The 22275-nt window shown below is 37.7% G+C and overlaps 2 protein-coding genes across 4 annotated transcripts; one reads left to right on the forward strand and one right to left on the reverse strand.

The window, feature by feature from the left end:
• Nucleotides 1-2453: 2453 nt before the first annotated feature.
• On the forward strand, nt 2454-3425 carry LOC145595544 (zinc finger AN1 domain-containing stress-associated protein 12-like). The gene is made up of 2 exons (XM_081651958.1): nt 2454-2659; nt 2930-3425. Exons 1-2 carry the CDS (start codon nt 2555-2557, stop codon nt 3386-3388), a joined length of 564 nt encoding a protein of 187 aa, XP_081508084.1. The 5' UTR covers nt 2454-2554; the 3' UTR covers nt 3389-3425.
• Nucleotides 3426-3662: 237 nt separating this feature from the next.
• On the reverse strand, nt 3663-22084 carry LOC145594959 (ferredoxin-thioredoxin reductase catalytic chain, chloroplastic). 3 transcript variants are annotated; one of them, XM_081651310.1, is made up of 7 exons: nt 21895-22084; nt 19637-19749; nt 18810-18859; nt 18647-18718; nt 4551-4600; nt 4383-4428; nt 3663-4115 (listed from the first exon to the last, which is right to left on the reverse strand). In XM_081651310.1, the coding sequence occupies exons 1-6, from the start codon at nt 21998-22000 to the stop codon at nt 4412-4414; spliced, it is 408 nt and encodes a 135-aa protein (XP_081507436.1). In that variant the 5' UTR covers nt 22001-22084; the 3' UTR covers nt 3663-4115; nt 4383-4411. The 3 variants fall into 3 exon arrangements, with proteins under 3 accessions (XP_081507436.1, XP_081507434.1, XP_081507435.1); XM_081651308.1 differs by having other exon boundaries at nt 4540-4600; XM_081651309.1 differs by lacking the exon at nt 3663-4115 and having other exon boundaries at nt 4189-4428.
• Between the last annotated feature and the right edge of the window lie 191 nt (nt 22085-22275).

A 22275-nucleotide genomic window follows, 5' to 3' on the forward strand; every position in this document is an offset into this window, starting at 1 on the left:
CCTTCAGCCGCGGCAAGCCCGCGAACTTCCCTGTCCAGCCCAAACACGACCAGCAGCCCAGGTTCACCAACATCAGCTTATACCCCGCCACCATTGCGTGGTGTACCGCCCATACAACCCACTCGGCCACCACCTCCCTCTCCCCGAGTTACTCGTAGCCAACGGGGAATTTTTAAGCCAAACCCAAAATATTGCAACATCACCGTTCAACCTTCGGGTCCTCATCATCATAAATCACCCCTTCCAAAGTCTTATAAACAAGCTTTAAATGACCATAACTGGAATGCGGCGATGAATGATGAATATAGTGCTTTAATTAAGACAGGGACATGGGAATTGGTGCCTAGGCCTACGGGGGTGAATATTGTTAATTGTATGTGGCTCTTTAAGCATAAATACAAGTCTAATGGTGATCTTGAAAGGCACAAAGCTCGTCTTGTATGTGATGGCAGGTCGCAGGAAATTGGTGTAGATTGTGATGAGACCTTCAGTCCGGTAGTTAAACCAGCCACTATTCGCACTGTTCTAAGTTTAGCTATGGCTAAAAAGTGGTCAATACATCAATTAGATGTCAAAAATGCCTTTTTACATGGTGACTTGCAGGAAACTGTTTATATGCACCAGCCTCCGGGTTTTATTGATCGGAAAGCACCCACTCATGTTTGTCGACTCCGTAGGGCTCTCTATGGTTTGAAACAAGCTCCTAGAGCTTGGTACCAACGCTTTGCAAATTTTCTCATCAAATTGGGATTTGTCATTTCTCAGAGTGACAACTCACTATTTATTCTTCGACAGGGTGATGATATGGCATATTTGCTTCTATATGTTGATGATATTATATTAACTACTTCTTCTGACAAGTTGCGTGCAGGGATCATATCTCAGTTGCAAACTGAGTTCCCTATGACTGATTTGGGTCCATTGAGTTATTTTTTAGGGATAGCGGTAACCCGCACTTCCTCTTATCTGCTACTTTCACAGGAAAAGTACGCACAGGAGATTTTAGAGCGTGCAGGTATGGGCTCATGTAAACCTGCAGCCACTCCAGTTGACACTAAGTCAAAACTTAGTGCAGATGCAGGACCACCAGTTCGGGATCTGACTTTGTATCGCAGTTTAGCAGGTGCACTTCAGTATCTCACTTTCACTAGGCCAGATATTGCCTATGCGGTACAACAGGTGTGTCTTTTTATGCATGATCCCCGGGAACCTCACTTTGAGGCATTGAAACGCATTCTGCGTTATGTTCAGGGTACCATTGATCACGACTTACATTTATATCCGACTGTTTCTCATCGACTTATTACTTACACTGACGCTGACTGGGGAGGTTGTCCCGATACCTGACGTTCCACATCGGGCTACTGTTGTTTCCTTGGGGACAACCTCGTGTCTTGGTCATCTAAGCGTCAGCATACTTTGTCTAAGTCGAGTGCAGAAGCGGAATATCGAGGCGTCGCAAATGTTGTCTCAGAGGCATGTTGGCTTCGTAATCTTTTACTTGAGTTACATTGTCCTCTACGGCAGGCTACTATTGTTTATTGTGATAATGTCAGTGCTATTTACCTTTCTGGCAACCCGGTACAACACCAACGCACCAAACATGTGGAGATGGATATTCATTTTGTTCGAGAAAAGGTTGCTTTGGGACAAGTTCGGGTTTTGCATGTTCCTACTAGATATCAGTTTGCAGACATTTTCACCAAAGGCCTACCGCGAGACTTATTTCTGGATTTTAGGTCCAGTCTTAGCGTTCGCCCTCCTCCCGTTACGACTGCGGGGGTGTGATAGATATTATAGGTTATTATAATATTTGTCGCAGAGTAGGATATATTTGTATAGTTTTGTGATATAGTTTGTATTCTTATCGTACTAGGTTTCCTAACAAGATTAGGACTAGTATTGTAACTCTATATATATTATTCAATGGTACACACTCCAACCCAAGGAGTTTTCCCGAAATCTAACAAAAAATAAAGGGTCAAGATTATAACTAATTACAATAGTTACTACCTCCGTTACATATTAGTTGCAACTTTGAAATATTTTATCTCTCACAAATATTGCCCAAAGTTACAACTAATATGTAACGGAGGTAGTTAATTTTATTGTAGCTATTAAATAGTCTTCCCTTTAATCAACAAATTAGCAAGTGCTACGGTGCTACCCCTTGTTACTACGTAGGTCCGCCTCTAGACACAATTAGCTCGGGCAATAAATAATTATGCTCTATCAACACCCGGTCGACTCCTCTATTAAGGTTTGGTTAAACTCAAACTCATTAGAAAAACTTTTTTTCAAAGATAAAAAAAATAAATAAAAAAAGATAAAAAAAAAAAAAGGAAAAACGTGTTTCCTGACGTCATAAGTCGTATAGAGTCTGAATTCACGATTCTTCTTTCAGGCATCTATCTTATTCTCCAAGCTACAAGGAAACCTTATAAATTATAAATTCAACCCTTCCTTTCCAACAAACACACCAATTTCATAAGTTTTAACTTTCGATTTTCAACATAATTTTCTTATTCTGTAAGAAACAAACAACGGGGTTGAGATGGGAGGAGGAACAGAAGCTTTTCCAGATTTAGGACGACATTGTCAATATTCGGATTGTCATCAGCTTGATTTTCTCCCCTTCGGCTGCAATCGTTGCCAAAAGGTACAACTTTTAATAACCCGTCGTTATAAGACGGGGGTATGTTTGAAAATCTAATTATACTCCTTATCTAATATCTATTGCAGCGTTAACACAGGTATCAATATTCCTTGGGATGTTTATACTTCCTCCGTTACATATTAGTTGTAACTTTAATATTTTGTTTCTCACAAATAATTTAATAAAGTTACTAACTTACTACTAATATGTAATGGATGTAGTATATGCATAAATTTGAGTTATTCTAAAGTATGAGTCATTCTATTGTTGCAGGTTTTCTGCGTAGAACACAGAACGTACAAGTCACATGATTGCCCGAAATCAGACGACAAAAGCAGGAAGGTGATTGTGTGTGAAATATGCTCTGTATCAATGGAAACTACCGGCTTATCTTGTGAAGAGGAGGCAGCTCTGAAGAAGAAACATGAGAGCTCGAAAGAATGTGATCCTTCAAAGAAGAAGAAACCGCGATGTCCAGTTAAACGTTGCAGGGAGAATTTGACGTGCTCTAATGCCACAGTTTGTAAATGCTGCAACATTAAGGTTTGCCTCAAGCACAGGCTCCCTGCAGATCATGCTTGCAGGAGTGGGAATTCGGCGGTTTCAGATAATGGTGGCGTAGGAAACATGTTTTTGGCTGCTTTTGCTGTAAGAAACGGAAAAGATTGTGCTAAGAACAATCGTGGGCAGGTTTCCTCTACAAGCAGTTCGCGCTCGGTTGAAGCTTGTTGATGTAATTTTTAATTGATTGAAAGGGATTGCTTTGTGACAGTTAACCAATTTGTTTGTTCTATTTGTTACTCTGTATTAGATTTCTTACAGGGAAGTAATACATATTCTTCGATGTGAGTTCGCATGCCCCAATTTGTAATTACCACAAGTATACAACTTGTTATTTTATATGCCAATGGATTTCATAATTATATGACTAGCAAGTAATAGCCTATATTATTTATTGCTGATAGGAACAAATCAATATGAATGACATATATGCAGCACACATAAGTTAGGATCAAAGATTGGATTCAATTTCTTAAAAGTTGTTGCGCTCCATGTACATCAACAACCCAATACTAGTAGCAGATTTAAGTTTATGTCGACTGTTTTAAATCTTCTAGGAAAAATAAGTTACAATCCCTTAAAGTGAACAAGGATAGAAGCTAGCAATCTAGCATATTCAGAGGAAAGAGGAGCACTACCTGGTAAATTTCAAAGGATGTGAATTCTTTTACTATATTTCTGGATACAAAATTGTAGAGGAGGGGCAGGGGGTGGGGAGGAGCGGGGAGAAAATAGTAGGTTAACACACCAAATGCAAAGATATGATATTAATCAAGATGGGATAAAGATCCCCATTCTTTTCTCGAAAAATTCTCTTTTAAAGTTTGATCAGTATACACGACTAACACGGGTGCAGGAATAGGGTGCCTTGCGCTTCTACAAACAACTCAATGATGCTCTGTATATAACATTGAAAAGAGAAAAAAAAAATGCTTTCAGATGAGAAAATCGGCCTAATTACAAACAAAATATAAGAAAACGGCAATGATTGCTTATTGTCACAGCAATATATTATACATCAACTATACTCATCTATCCAAAACACAAATAAAGTTCATTGATGGGTAAGCAGACAATACAACACTAACCAGCTTCCTCGTAAGAATACAAAATGTACAAGCTGATTGCAAGTTCCCAAACAATTTAGTAACGAGTATGTCATTACCTTAAATGTTTGCAGTTACTTCCCGTATCTCATCCAAGCCAATAGTCTGCAAGAAATTTGTGGTTAAATTGCAGTGATGGTTAAATATCCTGGGAAATATAGGGAAGAGATCAAATGAAATAATGATAATGTCTCAGTAATATCAAGTGGAAATTACCTGATCCTTGCCTGCAAAATCATTCTCTGGGGTCAAGAAAAGCATGCAGTGGCACTCCTTCCTGTCAATTCAATATATGTGCATCAATATATGGACAAAATATTGAACTTGAAGTTTAAAAAAATACAATACCTCCGAATAAATTAGTTGTCACATTCTCCTTAACTTATTTAATTAATAACATGGTATAATTTAACAAAAATACCCTCGAACAGTTGTGTTTGCATCTAAAAAAAACACTTGCTTGACTTGATATCACGGAGCCAACATTAAGGGTTATTAAGGTATCAAATCAAAAACCATAACTAGATTAGGAAAAACAAAACAAAAAAAAAAACTTTTCTCAAATTTATGTGTCATTCTTGATGAATTGATGATCACTTAATATAGAGATGCATAAAGGATCCATAATCTAAGCAGCAAGTAAGATCATCAAGACTACCACCATGAACATGGTGCCAGTAGTGATAGCAATAATAGTACAATAATACTCTGCAGTAACAGAGTTACATTATATTGTGCACAAACAATGAGCATATCAAGGAGAAAATGTTTAGTTTGATAGTTCTCTTCATCTAGTGACATATAGTTAGAAGTCTCCTGAATCCAACTCCCTTTATCAATAACAAATTAACAACATAACGATACCTTAATCTTAAGTATGTCTTTTTTGCAATGCAGGACCACTCCTACAGTAAGCATTTAAAACATCAAGCCAGCTTCTAGCCAGGGTCAGAACAAAAATCATTTGGTCCCAAAAAACTTTCAAGTTACCAACAATCTCTGAGCATATATAATTTACAGATAAGCGTAAGTGGTGGATTTCTTTGTTATCTTTTCAGAATTCCATGTCACAGTGAAGGGGTTACCACTTGAAGGGTATATCACATTGCATCATTGTCAGTATAGAGGGCATATTATGCAATATACTGGGCATAGAGGAAAGCAACCCTGCTTCTAACGCAGAGCTGAATTACATAGAAAGATTTGGCAAAATTCCTATATTCTCACCAGGATCAAACTAGCTAATTGCACAGGAATTGACAAGAAAGTGGACCCCAATGTCCTAGATTTTATTGCCTACAGCTTGAAAGCCTGGAATAATAAAATACACTAGCCCTGAAAGACTCAACTCACTCTTCTTAGTATCCCTACCTCTACCTCTTTTACTGCTATTCAATCTACCACACTGTTTTCAAAAGCACGCCTAAGGCACTGAGGCACAACGCGATGGGAGTAAGCGCTTAACTTGGTCTGGGCGAGGCGTTTGTGGTTAGGTGAAGGTTAGGTGCACTTGAGGTGCACATGAGGCGAATCTGACGCAAACTTCAGTCAAAAACTTTTAATTGTTCATATAGTGCCTCACTTCAAAGAGGCGCACAGAGGGGGGGTGCAGCATAACCCCTCTCACTCGCACCTTGAGCATTTTTAAGCATTGCTCCCACCAACCACTCTCACATGTCTGCATCTGCGTTACACCAAGCTATACAAATTACAGAGAGCTTACCTAACTCACATAGGCTACATTAGACTCACTTTTTTAAGGTTGATCATTCTCACATTGAGTAGATTATAGTGATCTAACCATGAAAAATATTCAACCCGATCTTTCTCAACAAGTACATCAGGATCATTGCAGAGAAAGTTTGCAAATTAGAAATTCCTAGCAACACCTTTTGCAGTCAATCTCTCCAAGAATTCGGTATACTTCAATGGACTTGTGATCTGGCAAGTTTTTAGAGCTAACTCTTCCTAAAAAGATACAGTTAAGATCAATAACAGTCTGCCTATCCTATTTTGACTGGAATGAAACATAGGGCTCTACCAAGATTACACTGCACCAGACAGCAAAATCATTGGACCTTCCTACAAATGATAGAAACAACTTCGATATTGGTTTAAGACAATGAAGCTGAGACAGTTACTATTGTAATAGTTTTTCCTTATGCATCCAAAACACTCCTACTATGTATTGTAACTATCGTTATAAACTTGGTTTATGAGCCTCTGCTTAAAAACTTAGTTAAATGTGAAATTCCTGATTGACACACTATATTGTTGTATACTACGTAGTATTTCTAAGGTTCAAGAAAATTATAGTATTAGTGGTTCACTACTTGCTTGCTAGGTGTAAATCAAGTTCCCTATTGTACATCAATATATCATTAGTATTGTATATCGCTCCAGTATTCAAACGGAAAATAATTTCTCAAAGATATGTTGGCAATGCTGTCAGTACCACCCGTTTATGGTCCAGAGGCAATACAATGAAATTTATTGAGTCATGTTAGTATGCACTACTTTGTATTAAACCAACGACCAAACACTTCTAGAAGCTGTCATGTTCTCATGTACAGAGCATTGACTCTTCCTCACAACCTGATAATCTAGTACACCTTCAACAGTGTAGTGACAAAAAAAAAAGGTGTTGATGTTGGTCGCCAGCTGCAACCACTGTCACGACCATATTGGCATTTTTTTGGGGGGGAAGGGAGGGGGGGTTGCGGGGGGAATCTGTCATCTATGATTGTTACAATTACAGGTGTACAAATGTGCAATTCCCCAATAAAAAAACACTTATAGGGCCTATTTGATTTGATGCAAAATATTGTCTTAGTTTTCATGGAAAACATATTTTCAAGGAAAACCACACTTGGCTCTTACAAGAAAAGTTAAAGAGAAATTAAAAATAAGAGTAGAAATGTGGGGATGGATGAAAGAAAAGTAAAAAGGAGAGAAGGAGAAGGGTGGAAAATGTAGCTTCCTTTGTTTTGGAATGGCAAATGTTTTCCACCATTATGAATGCAATTTTCCACCCCATCACAAATCAACCAAATGAAAATGGGAAATTATGGGAAAAACCAATTTCCATGAAAGCATTTTACATCAAGCCAAACGGGGCCTTAGTTATCACAATGTCACTTGAACTCTAAACTAATGTCAAACATAAATAGTCACATACATGTGAAGCATCAATGATATGAATACAAATATGGAGAATTTTGAAGATTTACTAATTATGCATAAGGAAAGCTTGTCCCTAAACATTGATGCAAGCCTAGCAAGCAACGCACACTTTCTTGGATATCAAAGCAAAGTTACGGTTTGTTTAATAGCTTTTCTTGGTATTTAGATTATTTCTTTGATTAGTTTATTTAAATTTTGCTTACAAGTTTTCACCTTTCACTTGAAAGGGGTTTTTTTTTTAAGCATTAGGATTCTTTAAAGTTATTTTAGTTAAGTTGTTAGGATATTTTTTATACTTAGTATAACTGATTTTAGGCATGTGGATTTAATTAAGGTAGGTTGTTAGAGTTGCTACAACTGTGTAGCTTGGTTTCCAAGCTAAACTAGTTCTCTACTTGCAATAGAATTCTAGGACAGATAGAATTTGATCTATGATTGAATTAGGGATTTGTCCTAATCTTTATAGGTTAAATAATCTTATAAATAGAGCTATACACACATGCAAAAATTCAAATTATGAAATACAGAAAATTGAAGTTAAACACTTTCTTTAATTGATAGTGATCAATTGTTGTTTTAGTTTGTTTTAGTTAAAACACTCGTTTAGAGCTAGTTAATTAGGTGGATTCTTAGTTAATTACTCTTGGTTTTGGTTTAATTCTTGGTGGCTTTCTTGTATAGAATTAGACTTACACATTTATCCTTGTGTTTGTTGATTTTCGGATCAATAATTACATCAATCAAGTGTCTAAATGTATCAAACATTAAAATAATATTTCCTATATATTTTTAGAGTAAAATGGAGTGCCAAGTGCCCATACTACAATAGAAGAGACATGAAAAGTCTAATTAAAACATCTAGATGAAGGTGATGTGGAAATACAAGAGATGTTGGATGTCATATGGGGAATTAAAAGAATAGAGGATCTTCATTGGAAAATAATTAACCTTTTCTTAACTCTTATCTTGTAACTATTCATTTAACAAGTATCCTAAGAAATTAAGTTGCAATTTACATATAGATGCATAGCTCCATGAGATAATAAAGATGGATGATATACATGCGAAAAACTCATTAACGAACCTCTAATGCAAGGATTCTATCTAGAGATCAATTTAATAAATAAGTTTCTGCTATGAATTAGATTTTCAGTATAAATTTTGTAGAGAAGAAAACAGAGTAGATCAGGGAAGAAAGAAGATAGTATGTATTGATATTCAACAATGAGCATCCAATACACCTTTCATTTGAGAGGAAAGGACTCTCCCAGAGATAATCACACTCAATTAACAAAATGCATGATCATTACAGCAGATTATTCCCCCCTAATATAGACTAAGCCAGCTCAACACTTTGCCTAAAGATTCCCCTTAATCCATAACAAACTTTCTTAACAGAATTATTGCATTAAAGACTCTTCTACCCTTGGCTTGCTTAACTGATTCCACTCCCCTTGCCCTGCTTCTTCCTTGCGTATGTGACCAAAATAGGAGGCCTGAGCTGATCTCTAGCAATACCTCCCCCAAGAAGATTCACCTTGTCCTCAAGGTGGAAAGCTGGAAAACGAGCCACAATATCATCAAAGGGTTCCCATGTTGCTTCAGTGTGTGTGAGATGCTGCCACTTAATGAGTACCTCAACCAAAGTGAGAGCTCCTTGCTGACTGTTCCTAATCCCCAGGACAGATTCAGGTTGCACCTCCAGGATCAAGTCAGCAGTCAACTGAGAAGGCAAAGGAGATGGTGTGTGACCTTGTCCAACGGACTTCTTGAGCTGTGAGCAATGGAAAACAGGGTGTATTTTTGACCCCTCAGGCAGCAGCAACTGATAAGCGACCTCACCCACTCTCTTGACCACAGGATAGGGACCATAAAACCACAGGATAGGGACCACAGATTGCTGACGATAAGGTTGTAGCTTAAGAAACACCAAGTCCCCCACCTCAAAATGCCCTTCGCGTCTTCCTTTGTTCTCATAATAGCGCATGAACTCTTGTGCTCTAACCAAATGAAACTGCAGCTCATCTAGAACCGCATCACGTTCCAACAATTGCTCCTCCACCGAGGCAACTGCAGTACTACCCGTAGAATAACGAACAAGGTGAGGTGGATCCCGACCATAGAGAATCTTGAAGGGGGTAAAATTTGTAGCCGTATGAAAAGAAGTATTATAGCAGTACTCTGCCCAAGGAATCCAAGCAGACCAAGAACGGGGCTTCCCATTAATAAAGCAACGGAGGTAGGACTCGACACCCTTATTGAGCACCTCAGTTTGCCCGTCAGATTGGGGATGGTATGCTGTGCTTCTTGCCAATTGTGTCCCATGTAACTTGAAGAGCTCGTTCCAAAAGATACTCAAAAAGACTTTATCTCTATCCGACACTATAGTAGAAGGAATCCCGTGCAACCTTACTACTTCCTTAATGAAAACTTGGGCCACCATAGGAGCAGAAAATGGGTGTTTAAGAAGAATAAAGTGACCATACTTCGAAAGTCTGTCCACTACCACCAAGATCGTGTCCCACCCAGCAGATTTTGGAAGCCCTTCAACAAAATCTAATGAAATGTCCTCCCAAACTCTCTCCGGAATAGGTAGAGGCTGCAAAAGACCCATGGGAGTAAGAGAAGAAGTCTTATTTTGCTGACAAACAAGACAAGCTTGCACATAACGGGTAACATCCTTCCGCATCCCCAACCAATACCATTCAGCAGCAAGGCGTTGATAAGTGCGAAAATCCCCCGAATGGCCCCCAATAGGTGAGTCATGGTACTCCTTAAGCAAGGCTGAAGTGAGAGCCGAGTGTTTGGGAATAACAACCCGACCTTTATACTTAAGAACATCATTGTCCAAGGCAAACCATTTAGGAACCTGAAGTCCCTGCCTGATGTTGTCTGTCAGCTTACAAATCAAAGGGTCCTTGTTAATATGAGCTTGGAATGTAGCCCACGGCACCCCACAAGAAGAAATCATTGTAGCACAAGTAATGTGGGGAAGTAATTCACGAGACAAAGCATCAGCCACCACGTTGCTTGAGCCGGGTTTATAGTGAATATCAAAAGTGTAGCCCAAAAGCTTACCCACCCATTTTTGGTAGGCTTGACCCACCTCTCTTTGCTCCAACAGAAATTTCAAACTCTTTTGGTCAGTGCGCACAATGAAATGCCTTCCCAAAAGATAGTGACGCCACTTTTCAACAGCCAACACGATTGCCATCAACTCTTTTTCATATATAGGCTTGGACCAAGCCCGGGGTCCAAGTAACTTACTGAAATAAGCAATGGGATGCCCACATTGTAGCAGAACCGCACCCACACCGTGACCACAAGCATCGGTTTCCAGAATAAAAGGATGTGAGAAATCGGGTAAAGCAAGGATAGGAGCCTTTGTCATAGCCTCCTTAAGAGCGACAAAAGCTTGAGTAGCTGCTGGACACCAACCATAATTATCCTTCTTAAGCTGCTTAGTTAAGAGATGAGCAATGTGAGCATAATTTTGGATGAATTTCCGATAATACCCTGTCAATCCCAAAAAACCCCGAAGTTCCTTCAAATTTCTTGGACGAGGCCACTCCAACATTGCTTGAATTTTACTCTGGTCAACTTCCACACCATGGCCAGAGATAATGTGGCCTAAATAAGCCACACGCTCTTGCCCAAAATCGCACTTCTTGCGGTTTGCATTTGAGAATGAAGCACCCTTAAGACTTCCTCTAGGTGCCTCACATGTTCCTCCTTAGACTTACTATAAACCAACACATCATCAAAAAACACCAAAACGAACTTGCGAAGGAAAGGTCTGAAAACCGCATTCATCAATGACTGAAAAGTGGCAGGGGCATTCGTTAGCCCGAAAGGCATTACTAGAAATTCGTAATGTCCTTCGTGGGTACGAAATGCAGTCTTATTCACATCCTCCTCGCGGACACGAATCTGATGATACCCCGACTTAAGGTCCAATTTAGAAAAAACACAAGCGCCATACAATTCATCCAAAAGTTCATCAATAATGGGAATTGGGAATTTATCAGGAACAGTACATTTGTTTAAGGCCCTATAGTCAACACAGAAACGCCAAGATCCATCCCGTTTTTTAACCAACAACACGGGGCTAGAATAAGGACTAGAAGAAGGTTGAATGATACCTGCCGTGAGCATATCATGTACCAAACGTTCGATCTCATCTTTCTGGCTTTGCGGGTATCTATAAGGTCAGACACTAATGGGGTTCGTGCCTTCCTTCAAGATGATTGAGTGCTCAATTGAGCGTCGGGGAGGCAGCCCTTCCGGCATTGCAAACACCTCATAGAACTCATGAAGGATCTGCTGTAAGAATTGTGGCGCCTCATCTGAAGGTGTATTACCAGAAAATTCCCCCACCAAATGATTTAATTCCACCAAAAACCCATACCCCTCTTTCTGCATTGTCTTCATTATAGCCTTAAGCGAAATTCCAGAACGACCAAGAGAGTGATCCCCCTGCAATGTGACCGTCTGATCACCCAACTGGAACTTCATCAATTGTGTCTTCCAGTTGGTAGCGATAGTGCCCAATTTTTCGAGCCATTGAAGACCCAAAATTAAATCAGAATTTCCCAGAGGAAGGAGAAGGAAATCTTCCACTATTGAGAGGCCCTGAACTTCCAATAACACCGCCTTACACACCCCCTCCCCTTGCACCGCCTCACCGGTGCCCAAAGTCACAGCAAAACTCTTAGAATCCAACGGAGGAATTCCCAATTTCTGAGCAGCGACGGTGGAAATAAAATTATGCGTGGCCCCTGGGTCAATCATCACCACCACCGCTTGGCCATTCACCGTCCCTCCCATGCGCATGGTTCGTGGATTGGTGATTCCCATCACCGAGCTAAAAGAAACACCAAGGATTGTGTCGGAAAAGGGAAGAGGTGTGGTTTCGACAAGGGGTTGGGGGTCTACCGCCGGCTTCTCCCTAATATCCATCTCAACTTCCTCCTCCAAGTCGTCACCCTCCTCCACAGTCAAGAGAACACTCAACCCACGCCGCGGACAGCGGTGGTTGATGTTCCATTTTTCATCACAGCGAAAACAGAGCCCCTGCTCTCGTTTGTGCTGAAGTTCGGACTCCGACAACCTCCTTATTTCTCCGGCAGGTTTAGGGTGGTAACGGTTAGTGTTTGGGTGTGGTGAAGTGGAGTTTGAGTTAGCTGGGATCGTGTTTGGGGGGTGATAGGGCTGGATTTGGGTAGAAGAAATGGGTCGGGTCGAAGGAAACGGGGTTCTCCAAGTGGGTAGCTGTCCAACAGTTCTGGGCCTTGGGCCCAAACGCAACTTCTCTTCAATCCGCCCAGATAACTCCATTGCATGATCCAACGAAACCGGGTCAAGGATCCGAACCTCCACCTTAATATCCTCCTTTAACCCGTTTATGTATTGGCCCTTCGCAATCTCTTCTGGAACTCCTTCGATCGGAGCAAGGAGTTCAATGAATCTCCTCCGATAATCCGCCACCGTTCCAGATTGGCGATGAGCGAGCCACTGCTCGTGGAGGGTGCCAGTGGCGGTGGTGCGAAATCGGCGAAGTATCACCTTCTTCAACGCCTCCCACGACAGGACAGGAGAGGGTGTCTCCTATGCTCCCACTGATACCAAAGCAAGGCGTCGCCCTCTAGCGCGACAACCGCCGCCTCCAGCTGGTCGTCGGCCGTGAGTCTGTAGAAATGGAAGAATCTCTCCGCTCTGAGAATCCACCCATCCGGGTTGGTTCCGTCAAACAAGGGTAAATCCAACTTCCGCAACCTCCAAATCGACTGACCTCCTTGCTCACCACCACCTCCAGACACCAACTGAGACGGTGCTCCCGCAAATGGGTTGTCCCACTGATATGGTGGCCCATTCGCGGCGACGGTCCGAGGCTCAGGACGGGGCTCAGAACGAGACTTGTCCTGAATTGCAGCGATTTGTGCTGCGATGTCAGCTCGAAATGACGCCAACACCGAGTTAACCTCATGAGCCACCTGCGACGGCACTCCGGCAATCTCCTGCTCGAGCAAATCCAAACGCTGCGCGTGAGTTAATCGAGCCATAACTTGCACAGGTAAGGTCGATTGCTCTGATACCAACTTGCTATGAATTAGATTTTCAGTATAAATTTTGTAGAGAAGAAAACAGAGTAGATCAGGGAAGAAAGAAGATAGTATGTATTGATATTCAACAATGAGCATCCAATACACCTTTCATTTGAGAGGAAAGGACTCTCCCAGAGATAATCACACTCAATTAACAAAATGCATGATCATTACAGCAGATTATTCCCCCCTAATATAGACTAAGCCAGCTCAACACTTTGCCTAAAGATTCCCCTTAATCCATAACAAACTTTCTTAACAGAATTATTGCATTAAAGACTCTTCTACCCTTGGCTTGCTTAACTGATTCCACTCCCCTTGCCCTGCTTCTTCCTTGCGTATGTGACCAAAATAGGAGGCCTGAGCTGATCTCTAGCAGTTTCCTATGAAATATAGTTGCAATTTACCTATAGACATGCATAACTCCGTGGCATAATGAAGATGGATGATACATATGTTAGAAACTTATTAAAGAATCTTCAAATGCAAGGATTCTATCTAGAAAATAAATTTAATTAAAATTTCCAATATTGTAAATAACATAAGAAACCAAAAAGCTATTGGGAAAATCTACATGGTGGCCTTTTATATTCGGAATTCCTATTTAGTTTAGTGACCCCCTAGGTTAAGTCTACATAATGCATTACTTATCCTCAAACGGGCTAACCCATACTTTTATGGTTCATTATTTAACCTTAACAACTCTATTTACTAACCTACCCCTAAATTATTTTTTTCTGACCACCCTATATTGACTTCACCAATAGTCCCAAGTTACAAGTCTTGCCATTGCCACCTCCATTTGTTCTTCAACAAGCATCTCCTTTTTTCTCTCTCCTTCACTCCTGAAATCCAGGGTTACAATTTCGATGGTGGTGGTGGTGGATGACAAGAAGTGAGTTTTTTGTTTGATGTGAATTAGGAGCATCAAGATTGAAGATTTAACTGCTTTCCTTAAAATTTTGTTTAATCGTTTATTTTTTCATCGGATTCATCCAAAAGTTAAGCATATATATTAGAATTAGGGTGTGTTCTATTCACCTGATTTTTACCTATTTGAACTTATGTGATCTTACCTGAACTTATTAGACCTTATTAAAATTTATTAAAGTTATAATTTGAACTTGGATAACCCTTATCATAACTTATTTTTCCTGAAGTGAACTTATCATAACTTATTAAACCAAAAATAAGTGAAAAGAAGGTGAATAGAACAGGTCTTTAGTTGTTTGTTTCCTAAAATAAAAGTTTGTCAAATTGCTACCTTATATAGGTTGTACATGGGTTTAGGGATTAATATAGGGAATTCTAATATTTATTTTGCTTAAGATATTAATTAGGATTTGTAGATTAATTATGATGGTTTGTTTATCCTAATTAGGTTTTGATGTATGCCTTTAAATAGGGTTGGTTTCTTTAATAAAATTCACTTTTCCATTCTTAAAAATTTGATTTTTGTGAATGGATTAACTACTATTCATCAGAAGGCATAAGTAATAGTCGGAAGAAGTTGTTAATTGTTAGTCATTATTGGTTAGGAATATAAACTCCATATCACAAATGTAAAGTCTCGAAAAGCAGTCTACTAACTGCTCATAATCACTTATTATTTAGTTACAAATCCACTCGTTTAATCCATATAAATTTACATCAACCAGCTCCACAAGTTGATAAAGTCTAGAATTTCGCAGGTGATAGACAAAGTTAACCAATTTGGAAAGGTAACGAAGGAGAACAAAGCCAAACAATCTAACTTACAAAACTATAATAGCCTTTTAGGCATGATTTCTACAAAATTTTGCACGAACTATCAAAGTTTGCACCTTTTCCCTTTCCAAACAGCAGAGCAACAACCACACCAAATTGATGTGAATTTTTATGGTTTCTTAGACAAAATATTCGTTATTAAATTTTTCTTGGATTTTCTTAAAATTTAGATTCAAAACGAGTGGATATATGACTAAATAATGTGATTATGAGCAATTAGTGGATTATTTTGTATGGCTTTACGTTTGGTATTGGAGTTTATTATTCCTTAGTACCAAGGATAACAAACCACTAAGGGGGCGTTTGGTTCACGAAATATAGGTATGAGGTATGGGTTTAGAATGACTAAAACTCATACCATGTGTTTGGTTGTCAAAAATATGAATTTCAAACCCATACCTCAAACCCATGAGGTATGGGGTTTAGAAACCTTGGGGGGGAGGTGGATTTGGCTCATTCGATTCCCTTGGGTATCAAATAAAAGGAGAGAATAGTGAGATATTCCATTCCAGAATTAAACCAAACACATGGTATTAAGTATCAAGTTCCAACCCAATACCACCTTAACCCCATTCCTGATTCTAACCCCATACCACTCTGTGAACCAAACGCCCCCTAAAAGTGTCTTCCAACGATTACTTATGCCAATCAAAGAATACTTAGTCAATTCACAAGGATCAGCTTTTTAACAATTCAAAACTGAATTTTGTTAAGAAATCAACCCTATTTAAAGGCATACATCACATGCTTATTTGGATTAACAAACAAACATAATTAATCTATCTTAAGAAAGATAATAATAAGATTTTCCTAAATTATTCTCTAAACACATGCACAACCTAAATATGGAAATGATTTGGACAACTTTTATTTTAGGAAATAACCACCAAAGTCTATGCATAACTTTCATATTAATGCCACTCAACAAATAAAAAATATAAAAGCTAAATTTCCAATCTTGATGCTCCTAATTTATATCAAGGGTGGCGGGTGGATTCGAGTAGTAAGGGTCGACAACAGTGGGGTGGTAGGGCTAGGTGATGATGATGTGGTGTTAACTAAAAGAAAATATTTCCATCATTTTTTTTATTGATTACATCATTTACATTTTTAGGAAGTTGTAAATTAATTGAACTTGGGTATGTATCATATACTTTTGATTTGAGTTCACAACTAAGTATTTATCATACCCTTACTCATAATTCTTATTTATCCTTGTTACCTAACTTCTACCCTCTTTCCTTTGTTTGTAGTCATATGGACATTTTTGTTATTTAAATCCGTTCCTAATCTTTGTGCCCAACCCAAATTGTGTAATAAAATCAGGAAATACATATTTATCAGTTGTTTATCTTGAGGTATAATGGTCTTTTCTGATTTTAGTGTGTGGGTAGAGTTGTAATTTACCATTTGCCTTGGTTTTTTTTAGTAAAAAGTTGTTTACAAACTAAGCGTTATTCAATTTCTTCAGAATATTTGAAGCACACCCTTCAATGGAGAGATCAAAGCTCATGATCAATGAAGGATGGAAAGCTCACAAGCAAATGACAAACACCTAACCTAATAGGTTAACAATTACTTTTATTTCCATATTTTTTTGGTTAGGGTTTTCAAAGAATTATGCAGCACGCCACCAAAAATGGTGTTGGGGTTGTTTTATATAATATCCATTTAAGACGTTCTCTATTTTCGATTGAAGTACTCTCTATTGCAGGTGCTTGTGAGCTTTCATCTTCAATGCCGTCAAGAAACGAATGTCTCCATCTTTTCCCGGTTGTATACCACTTGCATCATTAGAAATCATTTTTTATTCGAATAATTTCTCTCATTTACCAGAATGCCACAAGATATACTAAACTTGTCTATCTGGCAAATAAACCTGGATGCCCTTGTCAGCTAAGGGGTATGTTAGTTTTTTAATTGATTGCGACTAAGAAATTAACCATAAACTAACGGGTTAGCCAATTTAAGCGAAATTAGTGTACAACTTAGACTTAATAAATTCTAGAGGGAAACTAGAAACTATGGTAAAAAAATTCCACCAAATAGGATATTAGAATATAAAGGATCACCATAAAAATTCTTGTACAATAATTTCATTCTTTCTCCAACACCAATAGGGATATAATAAACATACAAGAAACACAAAAATTTTATAAAATTTTAGCAGGCACAAGTCTTTGCCTAAGTTACTCAAACTCTTCAATTTACATCAAGTACCGTGTCGGACCCTCGACACTCGGACATGGGTATGAGTGTATGACACTTGGACACTTCATTTTAGTTTAAAATCATTGATTTATTAATCTATTTATTTATTTTTGCAAAATAGCCGAGTCGGACACATACTTGTGTCGAACATGGGTCATAGGTCTTTGCCAAAGAGCATGAAAAGGATTGTAAAAAGTATCAATGCTAATACTCCAAAATTCATTTCAATGTTCATGTAGCCTTGATGGAGTATACATAGAATGAAGTTAGTTCAGTAAGCAGATGGAGGACATGAATAGGAGTGGAATGTGCTCTGGTTCAAGGTGAGTAAAAGGTATTTTCATAGACGTATAGCAAAGGTAGCATCACAATCTGTATTTTATCAGGATAAATTCACAAAGCATCCCATATTTCTTATATTTTTTATTATTTATCCTTTTCTATGGATGTGTAGGGAGTGAGGTTTACTATGGTTGAACTTTTGAAGGTCTTCAACAGATATCCTAAAGCTTTGTTCTGGCACCTAAAATAAGTAAGCAACAAGAGAAGAAAAAATAAAGGGAAAAACAGAGAAAAGAAGAAACAGTTGTTATTGTCATTCAACAAGTTCATACCGAGTCATTTCCAAGAGAATGAAGGAAACAGATTATATCATAAACTTGATATGAAGAGGTTTGGGTCATTTAACTGCTTCAAAAGTCAAAACCTCTGCTAGAGAATCTAATAACATCCTTAACACTTGTCCTAGGTTTGCAAATACATTCAGTTAATGTCATCACATCGCGACATCAGTTCAGAGCATCATTTATAGATACTAAAAGCATTATAGATACAAGACGAAGACATTGCTAATTTTTCATATCAGCAGAGACCAACCACAAAAGACATAACTCAAGATCTTTGGTCCAATAAAGATTTAGTACGAAGGTTATTGCCTTAAGATTTCATAAGTTCCAAAACAACTTGCTTGTATTTAATGTAATGAACAACTTTCAAGTTACACTGCATATACAATATACATTGATAAATTACAGACTATGGTAGGAAGATACCCATACCTTTCCCTCATGGGCACACACGGACAGTTCCAAAAGCCTTGACTAGCTTCAGCTGCCTTGTCATCATAATATCTGAAGAAAGTTAGAATACTGTTCAATGTTAAATCATCAACCATCTATAATAAAAGGCATTGCGCTCCAAAATGACCAAAATAGTGCATACCTACAAGGGCAAAGTGGAGCACCTAGTGCATCCTTGTGCTCTGCTAATCCCTGACATATTCCAAATTAATGCCTTTACATTAAGGTCTGGCAATGAAAAATCTAAAGCACTATACCCCATAGCTGTCAAGAGTGCACTCTGTCAAACAACAAATTTTCTTATGTAGATTTACGCTTTGTTTAGATAGAAAATAAGGAAGGAAAGGAAGGAGAGGGAAAGAGGAGGAAGGGAAAGGAAAAGAAAGGGAGGGAGGGGGAGGTGAGCTCCATTTTCCCTCCAAATCTCTCCAATTTTGGAGGGATCATGCTTATTAAAGAGAGAGGGAAAATGAATCCCTTCCTCTCCTTCCCCTTCCCCCAATCATTTATTCATTTATCCAAACAAGAGAGTTTGTCCCCCTCCCCCTCCCTTTCACTTCCCTTCTTTTCCTTTCAATTCCTTCTATCCAAACAAAGTGTTAAAGTTATTGATCATTAAATTTGTGCATTGGCAAGCGTGATAAAAGAAACAGGTCATGTAAAAAAGAACGGAGAAAGTATTATTCTTTATTTTTTGGGGTATAAGACAAGTAAATCGTTTTCTCGAAGATCTGTTAGACCACCTTTATTTGTTTTTTTTTTTACTTCGACCAAATTCCCCTATTAGATTGTAGTACTCTGAATACCCATCTGCAATATTATTACAATTTTTTTCCACACATGTATGAACATCCAAAAGAGCATAATTTAAAAGAGAAAGAAAAAGGACTGGGTGAATTATCAGTAATTATCAATATAACCAAATGGATGTGCAATAAGGCAATCACACAGCCAGATTGAAAAAAGTACCTTGATAACAACAGATGTGACACCTTTATCAACGCAAAAATATGTTCCCGACTTCCGAGCGTATTGCTCAGAGAATTTCCGCATAATTTCAACAGACTTGTCTGAAGGTTCCACTGGAGAACAAGTGGATTTGTTAGAATAAATCAGATGGTGCATGCTTGGACGTAATCTTGTAGAATCTAGATAGCAGAGTTATGAATTGCAACTATAGCCAGAATAAATCACAGAGAGGTATTGCATAAAGATAGTGATTAATCTCATATGAATTATTTATTGCTTATAAAAGGTATATCAGCCTATCATCAGCTACATATTAGTCTTGATCAGTTGTATCGACAAAAATGTAGGAGTACTTTGTAATTTAAGAAACTTCAATTCATTAAGTTCAAAAACCAAGATGACTGTGTTGACTAAGGGTCTGCTAGCATATCCAAATATTCTTTTTTAAGCCTAGCAAAGCCAGCTTGTCATTTTATAACAGATCAGAACATGATTGTTACATTATACTTCTTATTATTCAACTAAAGGGGATAAGAGAAGAATATTTGGGTGAAATAACAAGGAAATAGATCTATATCCCAACTCAAGATGCTTAAAATACAAGTACATTACCAATAATGGTCCTATATATCCCAAAACTAATGTGTACTACAAGTTTAAAAAGTCCATCACTCTAAGAAAACTTCACATAAAACAAGTGACAAATGATGTGTGTGACCAGTGTAGCAAAGTATTTCTCTAGCTACCTAGTCCGGTGATGACAAATAATTGTAGACCAACTTGTTATCCACCACGATAATAGAAGTTCATAATTTTACAATGTAAATCTATACAAGGGAAAAGCTATTTTTGAATGTCCTAAGCTTCCATTATTAACCAACACCCAAGTCAGTTTTACCAATCAATCAACGTTGAAAGGGAGAGGAAGAGTTAATAAGGTTTCGTTTCACAAACTCCTTTAAGAGAAAGAGTAGGAGATATGATAAGCATTCTTTTGGAGAACTCCTTTAAGAATCTTCATTTTTCTGTTCTACAAGTGTCCACCCTTTCCATCAATGTTTTTTAAATATTTTTAGTAATTTTGTAAGTTGGCCCTTGTTGACAAATGAATAAGCAAATGTAGTTATTTTCTTCCTTTCCCTATCCCATCAAGAGGGTTAGATTAAAAATTAAAATAAATATAAAAAAAACAATAAAAAAAAAAAAAAAAATTAAAAAAGAGTTAGCTGAACTTTCCCAATCGGTAGACATTTAAAATAAAAATTTTGGCTTAAACGGTCCAAAACAAAATTCTAAGTGAAAGATGAATGAATGAACAATCCACTCAAAGGTGGTCTCCGTTTCCGTTACATAGATATCCCAATAATCTTTTCACTCAAGATTTGATTCATGAAACTGATTCCAACTTGATTGACAAAGTTAATTCCGGATTTACCCAACCAAGTTTCCGTTACATAGATATCCCAATAATCTTTTCACTCAAGATTTGATTCATGAAACTGATTCCAACTTGATTGACAAAGTTAATTCCGGATTTACCCAACCAAATATCAAATTTAAGTTGTTTGTTGAGTCTGCAAGCTAAATTAAACAGCTACAATGGAATAGGCAATAGTGATTGATTTGTAGACAATAGTGGGTAGTATGCAACTGAAATTCTACATTTACAAGACGGAAACTCCGAAAAGCTATACTCCATAAGGATATTGAGGATATAAAATCACAAGACTACAATGAATTAGGTCGATGAAACTTCAAGTCACTTTTGTAGCAATTATATACACTGCCCATCCTAGACAATGTGAACATTAAACACCATAATTGTAACCTTACAACTAAGTAAACCACCATTTAAATCTGAACTTCTAAACATCCTCTTTCTTAAAACCAATTTTCATGAAAATATATAGATGAAAGAAATTTTGCAGAAATTAGCACTCTTCTACAAATTAGACCCAATTTCAACTAATTAAAATATGCCCTTCACATATTTAATCATGATTATCAATTTTACATTAGAAATCATAAAACAATCAACAACAAATATAAATGTTTGTGATTTGATAAAAATGCAGCAGAACAGCAAACCGTAGCTTCATATGACTAATTTCTTAATCTATACAATCCATAGCTGAATCATGAATCTAGGGACAATTATAATCAATTCAAATAGTTTTAATTGAAAATTAGTAATAAAAATTAAAAAGCAAAATTCAATTGAATCAGGAAAAAGATTGATGATGAATACGAAGTATTACCTTTCGAAAGAATGACACATTGTGGACGAGTTATTCGTGTTTGGAGGATTTGGGAAGAAGGAATACTGAAAAAGCTGTAAGAAGTTGAAGCTTGAAGAGCTTTCATGGTGATTTTCGAAATTGACGACAATTGTTTTGTTTTTCTAATTTGACTTGCCGGATTTTTAATGAACTCACGAATGGGTTTTTATTTTCCACTCTCTTGAATAATAAAAGAATGAAAAATATATAAGTAAGGGCTTGTTCTCATATATTAAGCTGAGCTGAACTGAATTAAATTGAGCAGAGCTGAGTTGAACTAAAAGAATATTGGGTTTTTCTACATAGTACCCCTGAGGTATTGCGTATTCTATGTTGTGCCCTCCTAAATCTAAATTTCTA

Source organism: Chenopodium album, chromosome 19 (assembly GCF_948465745.1).
Source record: "Chenopodium album chromosome 19, dcCheAlbu1.1, whole genome shotgun sequence".
Classification (NCBI taxonomy): Eukaryota; Viridiplantae; Streptophyta; class Magnoliopsida; order Caryophyllales; family Amaranthaceae; genus Chenopodium; species Chenopodium album.

Bases quoted from the DNA above. Each gene is read 5' to 3' on its own strand.
- LOC145595544 (XM_081651958.1), top strand. From the start codon at position 2,555: ATGGGAGGAGGAACAGAAGCTTTTCCAGATTTAGGACGACATTGTCAA. The intron at 2,660-2,929 runs GTACAACTTTTA...CTATTGTTGCAG, and splicing joins GCTGCAATCGTTGCCAAAAG to GTTTTCTGCGTAGAACACAG.
- LOC145594959 (XM_081651308.1), bottom strand. From the start codon at position 22,000: ATGAAAGCTCTTCAAGCTTCAACTTCTTACAGCTTTTTCAGTATTCCT. The intron at 18,719-18,809 runs GTATGCACTATT...AACTTTCTTCAG, and splicing joins GCTCCACTTTGCCCTTGTAG to ATATTATGATGACAAGGCAG. The intron at 4,429-4,539 runs GTAATTTCCACT...AATTTCTTGCAG, and splicing joins ATTTTGCAGGCAAGGATCAG to ACTATTGGCTTGGATGAGAT.